Below are 18,393 nucleotides of genomic sequence, written 5' to 3' on the forward strand. Positions count from 1 at the left end.
CAGAAAAATTCAGTGTATATAAATTGAGTGTAAAATTTTGGATGCAGAAAAAATTCAGTGTAAACAAACATTTTGTGCATGAAATTCAGTATATTTTATGTGATAAAAATTCATTGCATGAATATTGGTTGCATCAAAAGTTTTAAAAAAATTGTTGTAGAGTATTTTAAATATATTTATATATATTTATTTATTTTCTTTTTTCTTTTTATACAAACCTTATTTTTATACATTTCAACATTTACAAACAGTAAACACACACAATTTGAATCCTTCGAGAATCATGTAGTGACGTCATTGTGCACACGCCCTTTAAAAAACAATGAAATAGCTGGCTTGCCGTCACGTGTTACGTTACATAAACATACGTTTTCAGCCTTTAGGAAAATAACGGAACCAAAAAAAAAAAAAAAAAAGTAAAAATACATTTGTATCCGTCTGAATGATATAAATGTCAGTCAAGGGCACGTTTTGGAAACATTTATATAAGCTGTTTACAACCTTTTTGAGTGTGTGTGTGTGGAAAGTTCCGAAGTGTCCAGCTGGAGCTGTGACGTAACACTGGTGACGTCACTGCGCGCCTGTCAGCTGCGCACACAACACAGAAGTGAGCATTATTAGGACGGCTTGTCGTCGCCATGGCGTTTAACAGAAACCACTCTCAAAACGGCGGGGTTTTAATCACCAACGGGGAAAGGTAAGTGGCCAAAGTTGATACTTTTACAACAAATTCGGTCGCGTCTCCGCTCGGCTTGTTTACTTGCCGGCGTCAGCTTAGTGGCCTACTTTAGCTAGCTTAGCTAGCAAACACCAACGTGGTCACGTGATGCCTTTTTAAAAAAAAAAAAACGCTTCTATTTAAACTCATGACCTAACTAAGATGAATACAATGTTGCCGACCGTATTTGTGTGGCTATTAAAGTTCACTTTCAAAACAGGAAGTGTCTTGCCTGGATGTTGACATCGTCTGACATGTCAACATACCATCACTTAGGCTTGTGCCGATACCGATATCATGGTACCGGTAACAAAATGTATTTCGATACTTTTCGATACTTAATAAAAAAATAAAGGGGAACACAACAATGTCACGAATGGCTTCGTTTTAACAGGAAATAATTTGATACATTAAAGCTACGTTTGTTATAGTGTACAGCTCCACTAATGGATATTGGAGTGTTACTTTCAAAGGCAAAATTAAAGTATTGCTAGAAACATCATTTTATATGGGACTTTATTGTATTATATGTATAGTACATGTTCCAAAAAGAAAAAAACACAGTATATTTAAAGGCCTACTGAAATGATTTTGTTTTATTTAAACGGGGATAGCAGATCCATTCTGTGTCATACTTGATCATTTCGCGATATTGCCATATTTTTGCTGAAAGGATTTAGTAGAGAACATCGACGATAAAGTTCGCAACTTTTGGTCGCTGATTAAAAAAAAGCCTTGCCTGTATCGGAAGTAGCGTGACGTCACAAGTTGAAAGGCTCCTCACATTTCCCCATTGTTTACACCAGCAGCGAGAGCGATTCGGACCGAGAAAGCGACAATTACCCCATTAATTTGAGCCAGGATGAAAGATTCGTGGATGAGGAACGTGAGAGTGAAGGACTAGAGTGCAGTGCAGGATGCATCTTTTTTCGCTCTGACCGTAACTTAGGTACAAGCTGGCTCATTGGATTCCACACTTTCTCCTTTTTCTATTGTGGATCACGGATTTGTATTTTAAGCCACCTCGGATACTATATCCTCTTGAAAATGAGAGTCGAGAACGCGAAATGGACTTTTATCTCCACGACAATACATCGGCGAAGCACTTTAGCTACGGAGCTAACGGGATAGCATGGGGCTTAACTGCAGATAGAAACAAAAGAAATAAACCCCTGACTGGAAAGATAGACAGAAGATCAACAATACTATTAAACCATGGACATGTAACTACACGGTTAATGCTTTCCAGCCTGGCGAAGCTTAACAGTGCTGTTGCTAACGACGCCATTGAAGCTAACTTAGCAACGGGACCTCACAGAACTATGCTAAAAACATTAGCTATTCGCCTACGCCAGCCAGTGCTCATCTGCGCATCAACACCCGTGCTCACCTGCGTTCCAGCGATCGATGGAGCGACGAAGGACTTCACCCGATCATCAATGCAGTCGGCGGCTAGTGTCGGATAGCGCGTCTGCTATCCAAGTCAAAGTCCTCCTGGTTGTGTTGCTGCAGCCAGCCGCTAATACACCGATCCCACCTACAGCTTTCTTCTTTGCAGTCTTCATTGTTCATTGAACAAATTGCAAAAGATTCACCAACACAGAATACTGTGAAATTTTGCGATGAAAACAGAGCTTTTTGTATTGGATACAATGGTGTCCCAATACTTCCGTTTCAACGATTGACGTCACACGCATACGTAATCATACATAGACGTTTTCAACCGGAAGTTTAGCGGGAAATTTAAAATGTCACTTTATAAGTTAACCCGTATTGGCATGTGTTGCAATGTTAAGATTCCATCATTGATATATAAACTATCAGACTGCGTGGTTGGTAGTTGTGGCTTTCAGTAGGCCTTTAAAAATACTACATGTAAAAAAGGGAATAAATATTCAAAATAATCTAGTTTGGTTACGCCTTAATGAGTGCAACACAAGGTTGTAAAAGTGTCAACTACAATTCTAAATAAAATGTGAAAAGCAAACTGAAATCAAATACACACAGCTTAAAGATTGATCAATACCTATTTATGATGATTTATCAAAATATTTAAGAAATATACCTGAACATAACTTCTGCTCATGATGGTTAAACCAAAAAGTAACGCTATGAATCGTGTTTTTCCAAGTTTTTGGGGCATTTTTATGCTATTTCCAAGCATCTCCTTTTTATTATTTTTGATTTTAAATGGTCAAACTAATGCATATTACAAACCCCGTTTCCATATGAGTTGGGAAATTGTGTTAGATGTAAATATAAACGGAATACAATGATTTGCAAATCATTTTCAACCCATATTCAGTTGAATATGCTACAAAGACAACATATTTGGTGTTGGCGGGTAGAGGGGGCATGAGAGCCAATGGCGTAATAGTATATTTGGTATTAGTAAATAACTATCTTGTACCATACAGATAAAAAAATAACTTCAGGTGGGGGGAGGGGGGATGTGAGAGAAAATAATGAAGAACCACTGGCGTTTATCTTGACACATACAGATAGATAAACATTCGTTTTGGTGGGCGTGAAAAAAATCTGTCTCCTAGTAAAATTTAACTGTGAGTAAGTTCCAAACAGCTTGTTTAATGCAGTGCTTTTTAAGTAGTTTGGAGGGTCCCCCTCGGGGGGCCGTGAGGTGTCGGGGGATAGCAGGGGGATGAGAGGCAATGGCGTAATAGTATCTTTAGTCTATCTTTACACATACAAAAAACATTAACTTCAGAGTGGGCGTGAAAATAAATCTGTCCCTCAGGGGATGGGGAGTGTGAGAGAAAATAATTGAGAACCATGCAGTCATGTATATTTCACTTTGTCCTTCTCAGTGTTCTAAGGGAATGTAAGAACGTGGAGCTGTCCTTCAGTGATGTCACCTGTAAGACGGACCTGCTGAAGGGCACCAAGAAGGGGAGCGTGTACCTGACAGCATACAGGGTACTGCTGCCCACGCCACACCGCCCTCGCTGCCTTTTGGCACTCATAACACTCTTTTTATCTGCTGCTGGCTCAGATGGTGTTTGTGTCCAGCAACACAAAGGACTGCCTGGGCTCGGCCATGTTCCCCTACTATCTGATGAAGGACTGCAGCATCGAGCAACCCGTCTTTGCTGCCAACTACATTAAAGGGACAGTGTCCGCCGAGCCCAACGGTCGGTGGCCCGATTTAGACTTTTTGTCAATCCGATTGTCCGCTCACGCGTTGCCGTCTCTTCCCAGGTGGCTGGGAGGGCCAGGCACATTTCAAGATGTCCTTCCCGAGCGGAGGCGCCATCGACGTGGGCCAACATCTCTTCAAACTGGCCACAAACGGTTTGTTCATTCGCGTCCATTGTTGCAGAGTTTTCCGCAGATGGCGTAAAATCCTTGCAAAACGCGTGTCACCACATTGTGTTGCAGCTTCCCGTGGGACTCCCGCCCACAACGGTGCGCCTTCGCATCACGGCTACCCCTCACCTGGAATGACCAACGGCTACGCACCGCCTCCACCTGCTCCGCCAGGCTATCCGTATGCTCCGCCTCCCCAGCAAAATGGCTACTACCCAGCGCCTCCTGCTCCTCCTGCTGCTGGCAACATGGGCTACGCTTACCCAACAGCAGCCACAGGTGCAGAATACACTACCGTATTTTACGGACTATAGAGTGCACCGGACCCACTAAATTTTAGAAGAAACAAATCATTTTCCATATATTAGTCGCACCGGACTACAAGTTGCAGATATATACGTTGTGAAATGAGTCATCTACACAGAAATGTTTATTTACATACCTTAATTGTTTCTAAACGGCAGTAAAACGGCTGGTCAAACAAAACGGAAGTCGTCGTCATAGTCGCACCGGATTATAAGTCGCAGATATATACGTTGTGAAATGAGTCATCCACACAGAAATGTTTATTTACATACCATAATTGTTTCTAAACAGCAGTAAAACGGCTGGTCAAACAAAACAGAAGTCGTCGTCATAGTCGCACCGGACTATAAGTCGCAGATATATACGTTGTGAAATGAGTCATCTACACAGAAATGTTTATTTAGATACCTTAATTGTTTCTAAACGGCAGTAAAACGGCAGGTCAAACAAAACAGAAGTCGTCGTCATAGTCGCACCGGACTATAAGTCGCAGATATATACGTTGTGAAATTAGTCATCCACACAGAAATGTTTATTTACATACCATAATTGTTTCTAAACGGCAGTAAAACGGCTGGTCAAACAAAACAGAAGTTGCGTCATAGTCGCACCGGACTATAAGTCGCAGATATATGCGTTGTGAAATGAGTCATCTACACAGAAATGTTTATTTAGATACCTTAATTGTTTCTAAACGGCAGTAAAACGGCTGGTCAAACAAAACAGAAGTCGTCGTCATAGTCGCACCGGACTATAAGTCGCAGATATATACGCTGTGAAATGAGTCATCCACGCAGAAATGTTTATTTACATACCTTAATTGTTTTTAAACGGCAGTAAAACGGTTGGTCAAACAAAACAGAAGTCGTCGTCATAGTTGCACCGGACTATAAGTCGCAGATATATACGTTGTGAAATGAGTCATCCACACAGAAATGTTTATTTACATACCTTAATTGTTTCTAAACGGCAGTAAAACGGCCGGTCAAACAAAACAGAAGTTGTCGTCATAGTCGCACCGGACTATAAGTCGCAGATATATACGTTGTGAAATGAGTCATCCACACAGAAATGTTTATTTACATACCTTAATTGTTTCTAAACGGCAGTAAAACGGCTGGTCAAACAAAACAGAAGTCGTCGTCATAGTCGCACCGGACTATAAGTCGCAGATATATACGCTGTGAAATGAGTCATCTACACAGAAATGTTTATTTACATACCTTAATTGTTTCTAAACGGCAGTAAAACGGCCGGTCAAACAAAACAGAAGTCGTCGTCATAGTCGCACCGGACTATAAGTCGCAGATATAAACGTTGTGAAATGAGTCATCCACACAGAAATGTTTATTTACATACGTTAATTGTTTCTAAACGGCAGTAAAACGGCCGGTCAAACAAAACAGAAGTCGTCGTCATAGTCGCACCGGACTATAAGTTGCAGATATATACGTTGTGAAATGAGTCATCCACACAGAAATGTTTATTTACATACCTCAATTGTTTCTAAACGGCTGGTCAAACAAAACAGAAGTCGTCGTTATAGTCGCACCGGACTATAAGTCGCAGATATATACGTTGTGAAATGAGTCATCCACACAGAAATGTTTATTTACATACCTTAATTGTTTCTAAACGGCAGTAAAACGGCCGGTCAAACAAAACAGAAGTCGTCGTCATAGTCGCACCGGACTATAAGTCGCAGATATATACGTTGTGAAATGAGTCAGCCACGCAAAAATGTTTATTTACATACCTTAATTGTTTCTAAACGGCAGTAAAACGGCCGGTCAAACAAAACAGAAGTTGTCGTCATAGTCGCACCGGACTATAAGTCGCAGATATATACGTTGTGAAATGAGTCATCCACACAGAAATGTTTATTTACATACCTTAATTGTTTCTAAACGGCAGTAAAACGGCTGGTCAAACAAAACAGAAGTCGTCGTCATAGTCGCACCGGACTATAAGTCGCAGATATATACGCTGTGAAATGAGTCATCTACACAGAAATGTTTATTTACATACCTTAATTGTTTCTAAACGGCAGTAAAACGGCCGGTCAAACAAAACAGAAGTCGTCGTCATAGTCGCACCGGACTATAAGTCGCAGATATAAACGTTGTGAAATGAGTCATCCACACAGAAATGTTTATTTACATACGTTAATTGTTTCTAAACGGCAGTAAAACGGCCGGTCAAACAAAACAGAAGTCGTCGTCATAGTCGCACCGGACTATAAGTTGCAGATATATACGTTGTGAAATGAGTCATCCACACAGAAATGTTTATTTACATACCTCAATTGTTTCTAAACGGCTGGTCAAACAAAACAGAAGTCGTCGTTATAGTCGCACCGGACTATAAGTCGCAGATATATACGTTGTGAAATGAGTCATCCACACAGAAATGTTTATTTACATACCTTAATTGTTTCTAAACGGCAGTAAAACGGCCGGTCAAACAAAACAGAAGTCGTCGTCATAGTCGCACCGGACTATAAGTCGCAGATAGATACGTTGTGAAATGAGTCATCCACACAGAAATGTTTATTTACATACCTTAATTGTTTTTAAACGGCAGTAAAACGGCGGGTCAAACAAAACAGAAGTCGTCGTCATAGTCGCACCGGACTATAAGTTGCAGATATATACGTTGTGAAATGAGTCATCCACACAGAAATGTTTATTTACATACCTCAATTGTTTCTAAACGGCTGGTCAAACAAAACAGAAGTCGTCGTTATAGTCGCACCGGACTATAAGTCGCAGATATATACGTTGTGAAATGAGTTATCCACGCAAAAATGTTTATTTACATACCTTAATTGTTTCTAAACGGCAGTAAAATGGCTGGTCAAACAAAACAGAAGTCGTCGTCATAGTCGCACCGGACTATAAGTCGCAGATATATACGTTGGGAAATGAGTCATCCACACAGAAATGTTTATTTACATACCTTAATTGTTTTTAAACGGCAGTAAAACGGCCGGTCAAACAAAACAGAAGTCGTCGTCATAGTCGCACCGGACTATAAGTCGCAGATATATACGTTGTGAAATGAGTCATCCACGCAAAAATGTTTATTTACATACCTTAATTGTTTCTAAACGGCAGTAAAACGGCCGGTCAAACAAAACAGAAGTCGTCGTCATAGTCGCACCGGACTACAAGTTGCAGATATATACGTTGTGAAATGAGTCATCCACACAGAAATGTTTATTTACATACCTTAATTGTTTCTAAACGGCAGTAAAACGGCTGGTCAAACAAAACGGAAGTCGTCGTCATAGTCGCACCGGATTATAAGTCGCAGATATATACGTTGTGAAATGAGTCATCTACACAGAAATGTTTATTTAGATACCTTAATTGTTTCTAAACGGCAGTAAAACGGCTGGTCAAACAAAACAGAAGTCGTCGTCATAGTCGCACCGGACTATAAGTCGCAGATATATACGTTGTGAAATTAGTCATCCACACAGAAATGTTTATATACATACCATAATTGTTTCTAAACGGCAGTAAAACGGCTGGTCAAACAAAACAGAAGTTGCGTCATTGTCGCACTGGACTATAAGTCGCAGATATATACGTTGTGAAATGAGTCATCCACACAGAAATGTTCATTTACATACCTTAATTGTTTTTAAACGGCAGTAAAACAGCCGGTCAAACAAAACAGAAGTCGTCGTCATAGTCGCACCGGACTATAAGTCGCAGATATATACGTTGTGAAATGAGTCATCCACGCAAAAATGTTTATTTACATACCTTAATTGTTTCTAAACGGCAGTAAAACGGCCGGTCAAACAAAACTGAAGTCGTCGTCATAGTCGCACCGGACTACAAGTTGCAGATATATACGTTGTGAAATGAGTCATCCACACAGAAATGTTTATTTACATACCTTAATTGTTTCTAAACGGCAGTAAAACGGCTGGTCAAACAAAACGGAAGTCGTCGTCATAGTCGCACCGGATTATAAGTCGCAGATATATACGTTGTGAAATGAGTCATCTACACAGAAATGTTTATTTAGATACCTTAATTGTTTCTAAATGGCAGTAAAACGGCTGGTCAAACAAAACAGAAGTCGTCGTCATAGTCGCACCGGACTATAAGTCGCAGATATATACGTTGTGAAATTAGTCATCCACACAGAAATGTTTATATACATACCATAATTGTTTCTAAACGGCAGTAAAACGGCTGGTCAAACAAAACAGAAGTTGCGTCATTGTCGCACTGGACTATAAGTCGCAGATATATACGTTGTGAAATGAGTCATCCACACAGAAATGTTTATTTACATACCTTAATTGTTTTTAAACGGCAGTAAAACGGCCGGTCAAACAAAACAGAAGTCGTCGTCATAGTCGCACCGGACTATAAGTCGCAGATATATACGTTGTGAAATGAGTCATCCACGCAAAAATGTTTATTTACATACCTTAATTGTTTCTAAACGGCAGTAAAACGGCCGGTCAAACAAAACAGAAGTCGTCGTCATAGTCGCACCGGACTACAAGTTGCAGATATATACGTTGTGAAATGAGTCATCCACACAGAAATGTTTATTTACATACCTTAATTGTTTCTAAACGGCAGAAAAACGGCTGGTCAAACAAAACGGAAGTCGTCGTCATAGTCGCACCGGATTATAAGTCGCAGATATATACGTTGTGAAATGAGTCATCTACACAGAAATGTTTATTTAGATACCTTAATTGTTTCTAAACGGCAGTAAAACGGCTGGTCAAACAAAACAGAGGTTGTCGTCATAGTCGCACCGGACTATAAGTCGCAGATATATACGTTGTGAAATGAGTCATCTACACAGAAATGTTTATTTAGATACCTTAATTGTTTCTAAACGGCAGTAAAACGGCTGGTCAAACAAAACAGAGGTTGTCGTCATAGTCGCACCGGACTATAAGTCGCAGATATATACGTTGTGAAATGAGTCATCTACACAGAAATGTTTATTTACATACCTTAATTGTTTCTAAACGGCAGGTCAAACAAAACAGAAGTCGTCGTCATAGTCGCACCGGACTATAAGTCGCAGATATATACGTTGTGAAATGAGTCATCCACGCAGAAAGGTTTATTTACATACCGTAATTGTTTCTAAACGACAGTAAAACGGCTGGTCAAACAAAACAGAAGTCGTCGTCATAGTCGCACCGGACTATAAATCCCAGATATATACGTTGTGAAATGAGTCATCCACACAGAAATGTTTATTTACATACCTTAATTGTTTCTAAACGGCAGTAAAACGGTTGGTCAAACAAAACAGAATTCGTCGTCATAGTCGCACCGGACTATAAGTTGCAGATATATATACGTTGTAAAATGAGACATCCAGTAGTTAGTAAGTAGTGAATTATATTTATATAATGAAGTGAATTATATTTATATAGTGCTTTTCTCTAGTGACTCAAAGCGCTTTACATAGTGAAACACAATATCTAAGTTACATTTTTAAACCAGTGTGGGTGGCGCTGGGAGCAGGTGGGTAAAGTGTCTTGCTCAAGGACACAACGGCAGTGACTAGGATGGCAGAAGTGGGGATAGAACCTGGAACCCTCAAGTTGCTGGCACGGCCACTCTACCAACCGAGCTAAACCGCCCCAAGTATGAATTGTTTTAGTTATATTGTAAAACCTACAAACATTGCTTGGAGTGAAACGCCATGGACGGCTAGATGACGGAACTGCAATTGTACTTCCGGTTGAAAGCTCTTAACAGATGGGCAATGCAGCACCTGCAGTAAGTGAACTCATCCAAAAGATGGCACAATAGCACAAAGACACCTTTTCAGTGTCTTTGCTTGTTTTCAAACAAAACTATTTGCAATATGGCTGTTTTATTTATAATGCGTAGGGTTCAAAGTAGCGGCTTATAGTCCGGAATTTACAGTAGTGAGTGGACTCTTCTGTTAGCGAGACACCTGAAATGATTGAGCAGAAGTGTCATTTTTTAAAAAAAAAGGTATTTCTGGGCACAAACATGGGTGAATGGAAAGTTTGTACACTGAGACAAGGCTCGTACACCAAAGCATATTTTTACTTGGCCTCCGGTTTGTAAATCGAAAAGTTTGTACAATGAGGGGTTAGTAAATCCAGGTTCCACTGTAGAGCACGTCTCTTGTGCTTGATCAGTACATGGTCGTCATAGCAACAATGGTAAAAGAATGATATGTAAGGGTACGTACATATTTGAACCGATACGGTATCAATTTCTGGTACCTGTGAAACCAATTTTAGGCATTTTTGTGTGTGGTGATCAATAGTCATTGTTTCTAATAACAAAAATTTTTTTTTTTCTTTTAACATTTAAAAAAATGTGTAGTTATAGTAACCGCTGTCCAGTTTTTATGTCTCGTTTTATTGTCTAATTTCTAAGTCTCATTTGCAAGTATGACATTAAGTTACAATTACAGTTGCAAGTCCAAGACGTTCGATGGCATTAGTGCAGTGGTTCTTAACCTTGTTGGAGGTACCGAACCCCACCAGTTTCATATGCGCATTCAACGAACCCTTCTTTAGTGAAAAATAACATTTCGGGTTTTTTTTTCAAATTCAAGACAAAGTTATATGTTTTTGGTAACACTTTAGTATGGGGAACAAGTAACAAAGACTTAATTTAGAGTTATTTGGTTAGGGTTAGGGCCAGGGTTAGAGGGTTAGGGCCAGGGTTAGAGGGTTAGGGTTATAATAAGGCCATGCCGATCAAGGCATTAATAAGTACTTAATAATGACTAGTTAAGAGCCAATATGTTACTAATTTGCATGTTAATAAGCAATTAATTAATGGTGAATATGTTCACCATACTAAAGTGTTACCATGTTTTATTACTGGTGCACAAAATGAACCGTGCATGAACATCACTTTGTTCAAAGAACAAAACCAACACAGTGCATGAACTCACAACAAATGACACACCTGCAAATCAGTCTGACTTCTGCTGTTGCCGTATCCGTAATACGCCGATAGGGAGAAGTTTTTATTTACACGATGAGTCGGGTGTGTCTTGACCTCTGCCGAACCCCTGAGCCCGACTCACCGAACCCCTAGGGTTTGATCGAACCCAGGTTAAGAACCACTGCATTAGTGTATGGGTTATGGTGTTTTTTGTTTTTTTGTTGCGCCCTAAAAAGTGTTAAGGCTGTAAGTATTATGCACCAGCTGTTTGTTTGTAACATACATCTTTGTTGTCGTTTACATTAACACATTTGCAGGTGTTGAAATCGCCATGTAAATCGCTAATGCTAATCAGTAAAACCAAAGTGTAGTAGCGTCAAGCTAGCGCATTCTTGGAAAAGTGGAGCCTTACTTTACTTACCGTATTTTTCGGAGTATAAGTCGCTCCGGAGTATAAGTCGCACCGGCCGAAAATGCATAATAAAGAAGGAACAAAACATATATAAGTCGCACTGGAGTATAAGTCACATTTTTGGGGGAAATTTATTTGATAAAAACCAACACCAAGAATAGACATTTGAAAGGCAATTTAAAATAAATAAAGAATAGTGAACAACAGGCTGAATAAGTGTACGTTATCTGAGGCATAAATAACGTGCCTGGTATGTTAACGTAACATATTATGGTAAGAGTCATTCAAATAACTATAACATATAGAACATGCTATACGTTTACCAAACAATCTGTCACTCCTAATCGCTAAATCCCATGAAATCTTATACGTCTAGTCTCTTACGTGAATGAGCTAAATAATATTATTGGATATTTTACGCTAATGTGTTAATCATTTCACACATAAGTCGCTCCTGAGTATAAGTCGCAACCCCTGGCCAAACTATGATAAAAACTGTGATTTATAGTCCGAAAAATACAGTACTTTGAAGTGTTGTTTTTTTTTTTAGTAAATTTTTTTGGTTGGCATTGAAAATCACGACATTACCTTAAGGTAGTTTGGCTGAGTCCGCTCTCAGTGCCGCTGGAGTGACCGTATTGGTTAGCCATGCTAAGATGTGCAGAGGCCATCTTTGTGACCTCCGACACAAACTCTGTGTGTCTATGCAATGAAGGAACTCAACATTTACTTCCCTTATCTTCCAGGAATGTACTCACCAGGGTATGACTACATGGCACCCCCTCCTCCGTATCCCGGACCCCCTCAAAACTGGGTACCACCCCCTCAGAACTGGACAGCGCCGGCACCTCCAGGTCTGCCTCTCTCATCTCTCTCTCTCTCTCTCTCTCTCTCCTCTTCCTCGTCCATGTCTGCGTCACTGCACCCGTCACATGTGATCCGTCTGGCCTAAAGTGAATCACTTTAAATCACGCCACCTAAAAAAAAAACACTCATATGCTGTCATTTCTCTGGCCATATTAATCCTGTCTTCAATCTCGTGTGGTCTGGCTTCAGTGGACTGTATCACCATCTCTATTAGTAATAGAGATGTCCATCCTCAGGCTCAAACATACAAACCCCAAAACCAGTGAAGTTGTCACGTTGTGTAAATGGTAAATAAAAACTGAATACAATAATTTGCAAATACTTTTCAACTTATATTCAATTGAATAGACTGCAAAGACAAGATACTTAACGTTCGAACTGGTAAATGTTATTTTTAGCAAATATTAGCTCATTTGGAATTTGATGCCTGCAACATGTTTCAAAAAAGCTGGCACAAGTGGCAAAAAAGGCAATTGTATTTACATTTTACACAGTTTCCCAACTCATATGGAAACGGGGTTTGTAGGATACAATGGCCTAACATACATTTATATCACTCCTAAAATGGTGTCCCTGATGGAGGGAACAGTGCATCCTAATAAAATGCATCCATCACATGTGATTTCAGGCCCAGGTAACGCCAAGGCAGCGGAGGCAGCCAGCAGTGCGTACTACAATCCCAGCAACCCCCACAACGTCTACATGCCCACGGTAAGACACTGACTTTGACCCCACTACACTTATGGTACTGATAGCACATATATTCTTTTTGTATCCCCTCAAAGGAGCGGCCTCCTGCGTACGCACCGTATCCAAACACTCCCGACAAGAAAAACAACTAACTATCCTCCTTTACCTTCTGACGGAACCCTGATGGCGATATACAATACCATACACGTTTTGCTTCAAAATACGCTTTTCTCTTTCATGCAACCTTTTTTCGACATGCCAAAACCACCCGGACTGTTTTTTTAAAAAAATATATACATCATTTCCTGGCATGTAAAGAGAGCAGGAAGGACGAGGAATGTATTTTTATTACCAAACTGATTGAAGTTATTGTAGTTATTAACCAAAAACAATTAGGACCAATATTTTTGCAGTAACATTTCCTACACAGTTTTTGAATTAAGTGAGCGTGTTAATCATCTTCCCTCAGTAATCCCAACCCAAAGTATTGATTGAAGTGTAGAGGTGTGCAATATTCCTACTTGGCATCAGGCCTGCTATTGTATTGATGTATGCAAAGGCCCAGTGAAACCGGAACACACGTCTCCTTGTAACCAAGCCCGTGTGAAGTTACCGTTCACCTAATCCTTTATTTTTACTCCAGCACATCAATTAACACATACTTACTGCCCTTTGCACACTTTTAGTAGGGACTCATCTTTGCTTTCAATGTACATGTAATAATAACTCTTTGTTTCTTGACTTCAATCTAATAAATGTGTCGTTTATTAAGTAGAGTACATGCCCAGCTCTGCCACTGATTTATGATGTGGATGTTTCACAGCCTACGAACATCTTTGAGTCATGATTTAAGGTCGGACTCTTGTCATGAAAGTAAGACCGTGGTTTTAAGTGTTTTCCTGTCCAAGAACCCCAAACTGAGGCATTCACCGAGCCCTAATACTACTTTGTTATTATGTAATATTTAAATAATACTGTATAGTCCTGTTAATACTAATACTACTTTGTTATTGGTGTAATAATACAGTATAGTGCTAATACTACTTTGTTATTGTGTAATACTAAGATATTTAAATCATACAGTATAGTGCTGTTAATACTAATACTACTTTGTTATTGTTTAATATTTAAATACGGTATAGTGCTGTTAATACTACTTTGTTATTGTGTAATATTTAAATAATACAGTATAGCGCTGTTAATACTAATACTACTTTGTTATTGTGTAATATTGAAATAATACAGTATAGTGCTAATACTACTTTGTTATTGTGTAATACTAAGATATTTAAATCATACAGTATAGTGCTGTTAATACTAATACTACTTTGTTATTTTTTAATATTTAAATACGGTATAGTGCTGTTAATACTACTTTGTTATTGTGTAATATTTAAATCATACAGTATAGCGCTGTTAATACTAATACTACTTTGTTATTGGGTATTACTAAGATATATAAATCATAGAGCATAATGCTGTTAATACTAATACTACTTTTTTATTGTGTAATATTTAAATAATACAGTATAGTGCTGTTAATACTAATACTGCTTTGTTGTGTAATATTGAAATAATACAGTATAGTGCTGTTAATACTAATACTACTTTGTTATTGTGTAATATTGAAATAATACAGTATAGCGCTGTTAATACTAATTGTACTTTGTTATTCTGTAATACTAAGATATTTAAATAATACAGTATAGCGCTGTTAATACTAATACTACTTTGTTATTGTGTAATATTGAAATAATACAGTATAGTGCTAATACTACTTTGTTATTGTGTAATACTAAGATATTTAAATCATACAGTATAGTGCTGTTAATACTAATACTACTTTGTTATTGTTTAATATTTAAATACGGTATAGTGCTGTTAATACTACTTTGTTATTGTGTAATATTTAAATCATACAGTATAGCGCTCTTAATACTAATACTACTTTGTTATTGTGTAATACTAAGATATTTAAATAATACAGTATAGCGCTGTTAATACTAATACTACTTTGTTATTGTGTAATATTTAAATAATACAGTATAGTGCTGTTAATACTAATACTACTTTGTTATTGTGTAATATTTAAATAATACAGTATAGCGCTGTTAATACTAATACTATTTTGTTATTGTGTAATATTTAAATAATACAGTATAGCGCTGTTAATACTAATACTACTTTGTTATTGGGTAATACTAAGATATTTAAATCATACAGTATAATGCTGTTAATACTAATACTACTTTTTTATTGTGTAATATTTAAATCATACAGTATAGTGCTGTTAATACTAATACTACTTTGTTATTGTGTAATATTTAAATCATACAGTATAGTGCTGTTAATACTAATACTACTTTGTTATTGTGTAATATTTAAATAACACAGTATAGTGCTGTTAATACTAATACTACTTTGTTATTGGTGTAATATTTAAATAATACAGTATAGTGCTGTTAATACTAATACCACTTTGTTATTGTGTAATATTTAAATAATACAGTATAGTGCTAATACTACTTTGTTATTGTGTAATACTAAGATATTTAAATCATACAGTATAGTGCTGTTAATACTAATACTACTTTGTTATTGTTTAATATTTAAATACGGTATAGTGCTGTTAATACTACTTTGTTATTGTGTAATATTTAAATCATACAGTATAGCGCTGTTAATACTAATACTACTTTGTTATTGTGTAATACTAAGATATTTAAATAATACAGTATAGCGCTGTTAATACTAATACTACTTTGTTATTGTGTAATATTTAAATAATACAGTATAGTGCTGTTAATACTAATACTACTTTGTTATTGTGTAATATTTAAATAATACAGTATAGCGCTGTTAATACTAATACTATTTTGTTATTGTGTAATATTTAAATAATACAGTATAGCGCTGTTAATACTAATACTACTTTGTTATTGGGTAATACTAAGATATTTAAATCATACAGTATAATGCTGTTAATACTAATACTACTTTTTTATTGTGTAATATTTAAATCATACAGTATAGTGCTGTTAATACTAATACTACTTTGTTATTGTGTAATATTTAAATAACACAGTATAGTGCTGTTAATACTAATACTACTTTGTTATTGTGTAATATTTAAATAACACAGTATAGTGCTGTTAATACTAATACCACTTTGTTATTGTGTAATATTTAAATAATACAGTATAGTGCTGTTAATACTAATACTACTTTGTTATTGTGTAATACTAATATGTTTAAATCATACTAATACCATCCATCCATCCATTTTCTACCGCTTGTCCCTTTTGTGGTCGCGCAGGGTCACTGAATACTACTTTGTTATTGTGTAATATTTAAATAATACAGTATAGTGCTGTTAATGCTAATACTACTTTGTTATTGGTGTAATATTTAAATAATACAGTATAGTGCTGTTAATGCTAATACTACTTTGTTATTGTGTAATATTTAAATAATACAGTATAGTGCTGTTAATGCTAATACTACTTTGTTATTGGTGTAATATTTAAATAATACAGCATAGTGCTGTTAATAGTAATACTACTTTGTTATTGTGTAATATTGAAATAATACAGTATAGTGCTGTTAATACTAATACTACTTTGTTATTGTGTAATATTTAAATAATACAGTATAGTGCTGTTAATACCAATACTACTTTGTTATTGTGTAATATTTAAATAACACAGTATAGTGCTGTTAATACTAATACTACTTTGTTATTGTGTAATATTTAAATAACACAGTATAGTGCTGTTAATGCCAATACTACTTTGTTATTGTGTAATATTTAAATAATACAGTATAGTGCTGTTAATACTAATACTACTTTGTTATTGTGTAATATTTAAATAACACAGTATAGTGCTGTTAATACTAATATTACTTTGTTATTGTGTTATTACGTTAGCTGACAACTAGCAGCCTAAATGCTAGCTAATTGCCTCTGGTGTGTTCATCCCTAGCTGACAACTTGCAACATAGTTGCTCGCTGGCAGCTTGCACCGCTAATTCCTAGCTGGCAACTTGCGCCCTAATTGCTAGCTCATTGTGTCTAGCGTGTTAGCTGCTAGCTGACAACGAGCATACTAATTGTAAGCTGGCAAGTGGCGGGATCATCCTTGGCTGACAACTAGTAACCTAATTGCTAGCTGACAACTAATTACCTAATTTTTGGTAATTGAATCAGGCAACTACCACTTTTAATGCTAGCTAGAAGGTGGTGTGCTAATCACTAGCTGACAACCGGTAACCTAATTGCTAGCTGGCAGCTTGCGCCACAAATTGCGCACTGGCAATTAATGCCCTAATTGCTAGCTTTTTTCATCAATCAATCGCTTATATAGCACTTAATCATAAATGTCTCAAAGGGCTGCACAAGCCACAACGACATCCTCGGCGCAGATCCCACATCAGGGCTAGGAAAAACTCAACCCAATGGGAACAACCAGAAACCTTGGAAGGGATCACAGATGTGGGGACCGGTGCAATGGATGGCGAGTGGATACAGTTAATAATGTGAGAGTGCAGTCCACAGTGTGGCCAGCAGGGGATCATCTTGAATGGAGACAAGTCAGCAGCGCAGAGACGTCACCAACTGATGCAAAGAGGAGTGCACAGGAATCCAGTGCAGGTGAGCCATTATAGGTATATATATATATAGGTATATATGTATATCGGTATATACAGCAGGCCTCAAATTTTAATGAAGATGAAGTCTAATAAACAAGCTTTGTTCTTCTACGCCTCCCTAGTGTTTCAGTGCAACAGTTTGGCCAACAAAAACAAAAACCCAGAGTGACACCTCTCACATCGAATACACAATCTTCACAGCCCGCGTTCAGTTCGATGAGATGACAAAACGTTATAGCTAGTATTGATGTTATTTGAACACTGATACAGTTTACAGTTAAATAAAGGAGGAGTTAACATCCCAGTCAGCAAACTAAAGACTTTATAAACAAGTTGTGACAACGTTCACGACACATCGCCTGCTGCATGTTTCCTCACATCATTAACTCTGTCACAGCAGCTGATGGACACTGTGTTGAGAAAATAAAAGCAACATGAAATAGTTTTCTCCTTCGCTGTATACTTTTAGTGTGGGGACAAGTCTCCAATATTGT

The 18,393-nt window shown here is 37.5% G+C and overlaps 1 protein-coding gene across 1 annotated transcript; it reads left to right on the plus strand.

Annotated features, from left to right (window-relative positions):
• Nucleotides 1-530: 530 nt before the first annotated feature.
• Nucleotides 531-14,025, plus strand: LOC133642912 (WW domain-binding protein 2-like). The gene is made up of 8 exons (XM_062037330.1): nt 531-697; nt 3,544-3,652; nt 3,729-3,867; nt 3,935-4,027; nt 4,115-4,321; nt 12,439-12,546; nt 13,188-13,270; nt 13,345-14,025. Exons 1-8 carry the CDS (start codon nt 639-641, stop codon nt 13,399-13,401), a joined length of 855 nt encoding a protein of 284 aa, XP_061893314.1. The 5' UTR covers nt 531-638; the 3' UTR covers nt 13,402-14,025.
• Nucleotides 14,026-18,393: the final 4,368 nt, after the last annotated feature.

The sequence above is a fragment of the Entelurus aequoreus genome, linkage group LG25 (genome assembly GCF_033978785.1).
Source record: "Entelurus aequoreus isolate RoL-2023_Sb linkage group LG25, RoL_Eaeq_v1.1, whole genome shotgun sequence".
Lineage (NCBI taxonomy): Eukaryota > Metazoa > Chordata > Actinopteri > Syngnathiformes > Syngnathidae > Entelurus > Entelurus aequoreus.

Excerpts from the sequence above, each read along its gene's own strand:
- LOC133642912 (XM_062037330.1), top strand. The coding sequence starts at position 639 with ATGGCGTTTAACAGAAACCACTCTCAAAACGGCGGGGTTTTAATCACC. Across the intron at positions 3,868-3,934 it reads AGTGTCCGCCGAGCCCAACG|GTGGCTGGGAGGGCCAGGCA; the intron begins GTCGGTGGCCCG and ends GTCTCTTCCCAG. Across the intron at positions 4,322-12,438 it reads TTACCCAACAGCAGCCACAG|GAATGTACTCACCAGGGTAT; the intron begins GTGCAGAATACA and ends CTTATCTTCCAG.